Raw genomic sequence first — 10,067 nt, 5'->3', positions numbered from 1 at the left:
GGGAAATTAGCTAAGTTAGGGCTCAGTTCAGCACATGCTTAAGTTCTACACTGAATGGGGGCATTATGGGAGTTGGATGCTGAATGGCTCAGGACTGATATTTTCACTAGGGGTGTCAATTCTTTGGTGCTAAGGGGCTCCCAAAGCCACTATTGGGTAGCTATCCTTTCCAGGCAAACACATGTCATTTCTGCTTTGGAGAGGTGACCACTCCTTGTTGAACTGGCCACAGATTCCTGTTTTCTCTTTTATTTGGTATTATGAGGCTGCTCTATTACTGTCATGGATCATCTCTCCTGACAAGAGAGCTGGAGCTGGTCTGGGTCTCTCTTCTGGGGTCTGCCAACAGGGATTATATGTTAGTTAAAATGGATTTTAAATGTCAGAGTGACAATTTGCCATATGTTGCAGTGGGCTGAGGGCCTTTTTGGCTGTGTTGCTGTTCCCAAAAAAAGTTTGACAGAGCCTGTGTATAAGCTACTATTATTACTATGCAAATTGAATATACCACAATCTGTCATCCCTGATATTACTATTCAAAAGTTCTTGAACAACCAGTGAGTAATGACTCATCATGTACTAGCTTAAATATTTGCCTTAATCATGGTATTTTTTCAAATGCATAGGCCAGGAAACTGTAGTTACCACAAACACTGCCAGCTGGCAAACTTTTGAGTTGTAATGGTACTGACTGCAGTGTTTTTAAAGGGGAAGATGGATAATAGTCAAGAATAATATCAGCCTAGAGCAAACCCCAAATACAATAATTTTGGGAGCTCAAATAAATACAGTGTTAAACTTTTAAGATTACTTTTACATTTTCAAATGTCTTCATAGCTCCTGAGCTTATATGAAAAATAAAACTGCAAATACTGAAATACATTAAACTCACTGTTTTTACTTGTATTTTGGATCAACTGGAGTCAGGAAGAAATGGAGGCCTCACAAAAGAGAGATTTCAAATCCAATTTTGTGTAGAAATGGTTACGTGGCTGCATGCTCTATCCTGCTGATGTTTTCTTTTAAGTATTTCCAGAGAGCTTTTACATATCATGTCCCTTATCTTAGAATCACCAGGCTTTATTTGAAGATACTATACGGGGCTACAAGGTCTTTGTAGATTTTGAAAACTTAAGAGCCCTGGGCTCTTACAATGTGGCATATTGAAGTCCATGCTTCTTTTTTGGTTGGTTTGCATTGTATATAACATTTTGAATCTCGACATCCATCTTGGCTGTAATGACCTCAGAAGAACCATTCCATCTGAGGGAAACAACTTTAAATTGGAAAGCTCCATTAGGTCTACAAACTGTACACGTGTAATTTGAATAGCCCTGCTGATTTTCATATAACTACTACTGGAGATAAAGTTAAGCACATTAGTGAGTGATTCCACGAGCAGAGCCTAAATGTGAATTGATATACTGGCATACATTTTAAAGAATCCTTAACATTACTGCAGTATGTTAGATAAGTAATATGATTTACTATTGCCTGAAATTATACCCACTTTTTAGAAGTTAAAACAATAAAGATGTTTCCAAGGCCATAACAACACAAAACAGAAATTCAAAGTAAGATTAAAGAATCATGCTACCTATCTTGCTCAAAAGAGCAGATACTGTCTTTTTATTCCAAACTGACTTCCACATAGATTGTTGGAGATTGTCTGACGAGAAAGGTTAAGTAGCAAGTGAACACTGCTTAATCCTGTATCACTAAAGTCAATGGGATTTTTGCCACTGAGTAACGTGGTAACAGGATCAACTCCTATGACTCAAAATGTACAGAGAAATACCAATAAAAGTGTAAAAAAGGCTGCTTTATCAAGCAGATTATCCGAATGGATCAGCAACTCCCAGCACACTCACAGATGTCCCTAAAGTATTCAAAGTGCCCCCTCCAAAGTATATATATTTTAAGCATTGTCTATGCATATAGCTTAGATAGAAGTGCTGTATAATATCTATTCAGGCACTTAAACACATGCACAAATCATTCATATTCAGGGAAGCACTTTAGGTACTCAAGTGCTGGGTCCTAAATCTGTAATTAATTCTTAGCACAAAACAAAGGTAGTTTAATCACATGGGTATATACATACATGTACATGGGCAAATATATAAATGGAAACCCACCATATTCTGGGACCTGGCCTGTTCCACGCTTCAGCAGCAGCCGCACTCTCCTGCCACCAGATTTGATAAGCTCTATTGCTCTGGCATGTGTCATGTCCCTTGTGCTTTCTCCATTGATTTCAATTATTTGATCCCCAACCTGTCAGGTAAGAGGAATATCAAGTCAAGAAAAAATTGCAGTAAAATGAGCATTTGAAAAAAGAGACATATTCAGTGGATCACAGGTTACCTGAATGACAGGCAGACATATCAAGGTAAATGTGTTCTTGTTTGTCTGAAGGATACTACTGACAGTCTAAATAATTCCCGAAATATATTCTCCTGAGTTTGAAATATCAAATACTGCTTATGTTTTGTTAATATCAATGAAATGCATTTGTAATCTGTCTCACGTCTTTTGTATAAAAGTGACTTTTTTCAACTGCTTGATGTCACAGGAAACTTTTCCTCTTGTCTGTACTTTTAGACAACACAGTGAAGTTTTGAACTGAAAACACTTCACTGTATTTGGTTTTCTGCCATTGCATTGGAAGCAGAGTTTCGCAGTATAATCCTACCATTCTTAAATCCAAATCACAATAACTGAGCATGCAACCAATTTTTGATGTTATGGTAAAATGGGTAATATTAAATAAACCAGGAAAATTTGACATCCATGCTGGTTACTGCTTAGGTTAAATAGAAAAACAGTGTGTATGAGATCATTTTTTGAACTGTAGATTCATAAACATTTTTTCACTATGTAAGCCACAGGTAATACAGCCTCATGAACTGAGAATAACAAACTCCATTTCTATGTCTCATTTTGCTCATCTGTAACATGGGGGGCAATAGTAATTGCTTACCAGCTGCATCAGAGATGCTGGGAGATTAGGGTTTTTTTCATATTTGTATTTTTTGTGTATTTTAAAGATAAAATTAGGCTATTTTATAGCAGCAGCAGTTGCCACAGTAATACAGTATTTACACAAATCCAAGATGACCCTGAATTTAAGATAAATCCCCAATAATTAGATTCTACACATGGAAAATGTATAAATTTGTTATAATTTTTCAGGGACACAGCTTGTAGCCATATTGATCTACAGGCAAAAGGATATGAATATGAATGATCATAACCAGAAGGAAACATAATTCAATATCCTGCTTGGCACCAGACAACATCAAGATAAATAGACAGTTTTAACTTTTATCTGAGCCTAATTTGCACAAAATGAACTATTTCAACCAGGAGACCTTATAACACCTTCAGCTCTCCTGTAAAATATGAATTTTCATTTCCACATAGGATAAATTTTACGATCTTTGCATTCTCCTATGCCCGAGGAAGGATGTGTGCGCCCAACAGCTTGCAAATAAAGAATTTTTTTTTTGCAAATACCTAGTTGGTTTAATAAAAGATATCACTTCTGCCACGAGTTCTGATTCCTTATAATATTTCATGTATAGAACCTAATTATTGGAGAACTGTCTTAAATACATCCCCACTACTGTAGTGGGAAAAGCAGTGGTAGGGGGTTAGGTGGTGGGGGAGGCAATAATGGGGCAGGCAGTTGTGAGGGTAGGAGGCAGGGAGCAGGCAGTATAGAGGTGGCTTGGGGCAGGAGTAGGGGAGACAGTCAAGGTAGGTGGTGTGGAGGAGGCAGTGGGGTGTGGGACAGGAAGCTTACCACCTGCTTCCTGTCCTGTCCATGCACTTACCCTACCTTGTACCTGCAGCTCCCACAGCCTCTGCTCCCCACCTACCCCATTGTAGGCCCTTCCTCCCATCTCCCCTGATGCCCCCCACCTGCAGTTCCTCCCTGCTCCTGTTGGTTACCCCTGCTCCAGCGTTGGAAGGCTCCATCCCTGCTGCAGCCTGGGGAAGAGAGCATGGCCCCAGCCCAACACTAGCAGTGGTGTGGATCTGTCACCACTGCTATTAGGCTGGGTTGGGGCTGTGCTCTATGCCCCAGTCTGTGGAGGAGACAGAGACTGGGCCTGCTAGTGGGGTGGGGCCCGGAAGCTGCCAAGGGGAGAGGCGGCATCCACAGCGTCTGCAGCTTTGGCCCTAACCTAAGGGAGCTGCAGCAGCAGCCTGCCCTCCCCCGCTTCCCCTGCCTTGTACTCGAATCCAAGATGAGGGGCTTCTCCATCCATATTACATTTCGAACCCCCCCCTCATCTTGGAATAGAGTAAATAAAACGTTTCCCCTGTTTTTATTCTTCTACTATGGCATATTGTTTCATTGGATCTATTTTTGTATCATCATCATAGCATGTTTAATTTTAATTGGTAGAATATATGATCTTATTATATGTGTTTACCAATAACTGTGTATTATATACTTTTATTATATTAATTATACTGCCAATTTCACAGTATTATTTTAGCAAAAGCTACAAACAAACTACCTACCTAATAAAAAAGTATGCTAGTGTTTAAAAAATCTGTCATTACTCAATCATACTGGATGCAAATTGGAGTATATTGTAAAAAGAAAAGTTTTCCAAGATATTAAAGAAGCTCTTGCATATGGTATTTCACTCATATAGTTTTAGCTATGATGAGCAAACCCTGAGATTCAGACTTCAGGTTCAGTTAAATAAGTAACTAACACCTGAATTTCTTAAGGGCAGGGCATGTAGGAAGGGGTTTTAACAGAGATGTTTAGTCCCACTCATGTTCCTTGGGTGCCTACTAGTGATAGCTCCAGGTTTTTAGTTTCAGCACCATTGAATGAAGCCAGGCTGTCATGAACTGTCATGTTTTAAAGCAGTATAGATGCAGGACCAATAAACTTTCCCCCCTTATTTCTCCCAGCATCCTCCCCACACTCAAAACAGTGCACTGGAACTGAGAACCCCCAGAGAAAGTCAGGAGCAACCCTGGATGGGTGTGGGGAAGCCAAAAAAACTGACCCAAAACTAGAGAATAAGTAGGTCTGTTGGCTTTGCAGTAGCACAGTGATTCAGGATCAGGTTTGGGAAAGATTTTGCTTATCGCTTTTTCCTTGCGCTCATCTGCATAAAACTCTGCATCTGCTCTCTCCAGGATTAATCTGTTCCTGTATTTTACAGCCTGAAGATAGTTTCCTTAGAAAGACAACTGTTTGCTATGTGTGCATTTGCATCCATACTTCCCTGCATTTCTTTCACCCTCCCAATTTTGATTCCTGGTTTAGCTCTTTGATTCTGTTGGTCTGCTGGCCTTGGCTGAGCCTGCATGTCTCAGTGATGAGTGAAACAATAGCTTTCAGTCACATCTGGTCAGCATAAGCAGAAATGAGTAGAGAAAAAGGCTGTAAGAAGCAACTCTTCTGCAGTCTGCGTGATGCAGAAATTACACAGCCACCTGCTCATTTTGCAAGACAGTTAAATCAGCAACGTGGCCAAGTGGCAGGTGAGCAGCATATTAGTAGTATAACAGCCTTTAGTGTTAATGTTTTGCAGCTGTGCCGAAGACGCTTCCATTCATTTTGTCCACACCTGCAACCAATCCTCAGAATGCGACTCAGGAGGATGTCTGACCTAGTGGAGGTAATATAAATAAGGTGCAGTAGCTGATAATCAGCAACTTCAGGAAGAATCAGTAGGAGCACAGCTGAGTAGGTTAAATGATTGCATTTATCAGTGCTAGAACAGCACGGCTGCTTTGTAACAGCTCAACAGGATCAGAACTTTATTTGCTTGCATCTAAACCTCTCTCACAGTTGGGGAGGCACCTGCCTGCCAGCCAGGCATATCTAATTTTAAAGTGACAACACCACGTATTGTAAGAAAGATTACAAAACAGACTAGGAGGACTATATAGGCTTTTATACACATAGGTTTTTGTGCCCAGATGTGCCAGAGATCTGGTACATTGGAGTATACTCGATTAATTGAGTCTGCTCCACACATGAGCTAATGCGTAGGGTGCTTGCAGTTGTATAAGTGGTGAAATGAGCGTTTGCACGCAGAAAATGGCGGCGATGTGCCTTTGAACAAAAACACCTTCTGTGTGTTTGGTTTTTACTTATTTGGTTTAGTCTTCTATTACACTCCGAAATGGTCTGCCTTGGGTTTTTGCCCTGTTGTTTTCCTGCCTCATATTGCATCCCTCTGAAAAGTTCCCTTATTTCCTTCTTTGGATGAAGTACTACTATGCCAAATGAGTCTGTAGTGTACATGAAAGCAACAACAAAACCAATGTGATGGCTGAGTGAAAATGCTACAGTTTCATAAAGGCAAGGCTATTACTGTGGGGGTGAGGGGTGGAGGGTGGGGGACTAGCCCTGTGTCTTTGTGTTTAGCTCAATGTACATTTTTAGATAAAAATGGTGACATCTGAGGCCCTAGTGAGGTCAGTGGGAAAACTCCCTAAGGGTCAGACTGTATCTTAGGGCCTCGTTACACAGTAATTTTAGGTTGCTTCTGGAGGTCTTAAGCCATTTGTACATGCCACAAAACTGGCCTTTAAAGTGGCTTAATGCCCTTTTGCACCACTTTAATGGTGCAGCTGTTTACACATGTCGGCGGTATAATGTGCGTTAAATGACTTTGGGACGCAGCAAAATAAAACATGTCCAAGGTGTTTTAGTTTGCTACCTTACAGCCATGGAGGGAAGCACCGGGCCCCATGCAGCTCAGGGGCTGTGCAGGCAGCCCCGCAGGCAGGCTCCACTGAAGGAAAAAAAAAAAAAAAAAAATAACCAACCCTGTTTTTATTTTTTTTTTTTTTTTTTTTTTTCCCCCCCGGGCGCCCCCCTGCCTGCCTGAGCTGCATGTGGGCCTGGTGCTTCCCCCTGTGCCATCCCCAGGATCGCCTCTGCCTGGGCCAGCCCCCCCCCTCCCCTGCAGCTCAGGGACTGCTCGGCCCACTGTCAGTTTGCCTTCCTCTCCCCGCTGCTGGAGAGGCAGGTAAGGATTGGGCCCGACCCTTGTGTACATGCCACGGAGGTTTACTTTGACCTAAATTGAAGCGGTGTTTTTAAATAACCACCACTTCAATTTAGGGAGAATTAAACCGAAGTAAACCCCCGTGGCATGTACAAATGGGCATAATGCCTGGCCTGGCTGCACATAAACACCTTTTAAGAGGCTTAAAGCACTCGTTATTCATTTTAAAGCTATGTCACTCTAGGGCAGGGTTATCTTTAATCCACCTAATTTTGCTACTGTTCCATTAACATGTGGCCAACTCCAGGCAGCTATTCCACCCAAGCTGAAGTCCTCTAGCATCCCAAGATACAGTAGCCCCTCAGGCAAGTGGAGATGCCAGGGTGCAGTGGGGCTGTGCATGGTGCCTTGCCCCTGGGCATGTCAGGCAGAGTGAATGCTATAGCCCTGGAGCACCCAGAGGCCATGGTGCTCCCCGGCCACCACTGGGACTGGCTCTGCTCCCACCAGGCAGAGTAAGGAGGTTCCAGTGCAGTGGCTGGGGGGCATGCCCCTCCCCCTCTCCCCACTGCTGGGATTGGCTTTGCTCCTGCCCAAAACCTGTCAGCAGGAGCAGAGTTGGTCTGTGTGGTGGGGGGGCAGGGGGAAGTGGGGGGAATACACCACTCCTCTGCCACTGTTGAGATCGGCTCTGCTCCCATCAGGGAGCTCCCAGCAGGAGCAGAGCTGGTCCCAGTGGAAGCCGTGCTTGGATTGGTTTCCTCTGCCTGGCAGGAGCAGAGTTGGTCACAGCAGTGTTTGGGGAGATGGTGCTCCCCGCCACTGTACTTGAACTGGCTCCCCCTGCCTGGTGGGAGCAGAGCTGATCCTGCCCCTATCTCCTTGCTTTGCCCCAGCTTACTAAGCTTCTAGTGTCAAATCACAGTTGTGCAGGTGAGGGATAGTTAGAACAGGTTTTTTGCCTTAAGGTGTGCCTGCCGCACTAAGCTGATTAACATTTATGTGGCTTTCAGTGTGAAGTGTAACAAGGTCCTTAGAAACACAAAGCCAAACCAAGATACAAAGCGGATCTGCCTGTTGGATAATGCAACATGCTTCTCAGGTTGCAGCCAGCTCATTCTCTTTGTCTCACTTTAGCCTCACTTTGCAGCTTTGTCCAGATTAAGAGGGAGTAGTCCCTGAGCATTTCCAGGGCAGAAATGGATAACATTCCTGCCCCCTATACATGGTGAATGAAGGACAAAGGCTCCTTCTGTGCTTCCCACAAGCATGGGCCTGAAACACTTTTAGCAGAACTGTTTCCAAATATCATCCTCAGTTTAAGCATAATTTGCCAGGCCAGCCTAAACCTACACAAATCAGTGCTTGATCATGCCATACATTTGCTTAACAGGTCTAAAAACAGCTCTGCTGTTTAAGGCCATAGTGGCCTCTTAAAACATGTTGGTATGAATTGTTTTCAAATGACTAAATTTGATGTGAGAAATGCTAGGGCAGATCAAATGGAAGCAGTGTTTTAAAACTGTGGTTCTGAGTATAAGGCTGTTATAACTCCTCTGCGCTCCTGAGATGACTGAAAGATTTTAATCCATTTTAATATATAAAAAGGTTAAGTTAATGTCACATTTTTTCCTCTGCCAGCTGCCTTTGTTTTGGTCTCATTGGCCATTACAACGGAAATAACTTGCTATTAAAATAACCTTTTATGTATTTTGGTGGATTAAAATATTTATTTTAATATGATCAGTATGTGGCTCATTTTTCTCCCCCATGTTTTACAATACAAATGGTGCATATTAGAAATGTGAGAAGAGTTTAAAAAGGCAAAAAATCTTGGTCTCATTGAACTGGGTCAAAAGAAATAACTCTGTCCAGTTTATAAAAATATTTGTAAATTCCTAGTGATGGCAACACCACTGCCCTGACAATGATCCAGTAATGCCAACTGTTGTGAAACCATCCTGAGATTCGGGATTTCAAAGTCAAAATAACTCCAACTTGCAATCTCCTGATCCAACCCTCAGACCTTCAGATTGTCCCAGCTGGTAAGTGGAGGGAAACAGGTGTGTGTGTGTGGGGGGTGGGGATTGAGGCCCCCATGGTAAGGGAGGGATGGCAGCAGGGGTAAGTGGGGCCCTGGAGCCGGGGTGGGTCTTTCAGAGGTGGGGGGGCAGGGACAGAGGTGAGCTGCCCGCCGTGGGCTGGGGCTCTGAGCCCTGCTGCCTTGTTCCAGAAGCTCAGCGGTGTGACCCCAGTGTGCCTCCTGCCGCTGGGTGGGCAACAGATGTGCTGCATGGCCAGCATGCCCCATGTCCCCTGCCCACCTGGTGGGTGGCAATAGCATCACATGGCTGAGCTCCTGGGGCAAGATAGCAGGGCACAGAGCCCCAACCCACAGTGGGCAGCCTGCCTCTGCCCTGTGGGGCATGTACCTCCATGCTTCCCCTGGGGGTGTGCACTGTTACACTCTTCCCCCATGCCTCTGGATGACCCATCCTGGCCCTAGGGCCCCATTCACCCCTGCCCCTATCCCCACTCCCTCACTGTGGGATCCTCCATCTGCCCCGCAACATCCCGTCCCCCTCTTCCCCCACATCCCTCCCTCTCCCTCCCGCCCCTGTCCCTCCACTTACCAGCTGGGTGTTGTCTATGTCTCTGTCTGTCTCCTCCTCATTCCCAAGCCACAGCCCACCCAGCCCTGCTGCTGCTTCTCACTCCTGACCCACAGAACCCCCAGAACCCACAGTGTGTGGGGGGGGGACCCTCCTCTCCGGGCTCCAAACTCCCCCCTCCTCCCCCCAGACACCAACAGCTTCATAAATAACTGCCCCCCCCACACTTCAAAAATAGCATCTCATGATTTATGTGCCAATCTCTTGATTTTTTTTAAAGAGTTCGTCTCATGATTTTTGGCATGGTGGGGTTGGCAATACTGATAATCCATCCTGGGTTCCAGGCCCTTTCCCAGGACTCTGTAACCTTTTGACATTAAAAAATCATTGGATAAATTGAGTATACTGTCCTGGGAACATGGACTGGAACCTGGGGCACTTTCTTCCCAGGTAAACA

At 44.1% G+C, this 10,067-nt stretch overlaps 1 protein-coding gene across 1 annotated transcript in view; it reads right to left on the bottom strand.

The window, feature by feature from the left end:
• Nucleotides 1–10,067, bottom strand: part of MAGI2 (membrane associated guanylate kinase, WW and PDZ domain containing 2) — an 880,265-nt gene that overhangs the window by 34,260 nt on the left and 835,938 nt on the right. The window contains exon 19 of the mRNA XM_025209602.1: nucleotides 2,139–2,277. Coding sequence (XP_025065387.1) covers nucleotides 2,139–2,277 — 139 coding nt within the window. The remainder of the gene's footprint in view (nucleotides 1–2,138; nucleotides 2,278–10,067) is intronic.

Source organism: Alligator sinensis, unplaced genomic scaffold, assembly GCF_000455745.1.
Source record: "Alligator sinensis unplaced genomic scaffold, ASM45574v1 scaffold670_1, whole genome shotgun sequence".
Classification (NCBI taxonomy): Eukaryota; Metazoa; Chordata; order Crocodylia; family Alligatoridae; genus Alligator; species Alligator sinensis.
The sequence above is the reverse complement of the archived record's forward strand: the minus strand, read 5'-3'. Positions and strand labels throughout refer to the sequence as shown.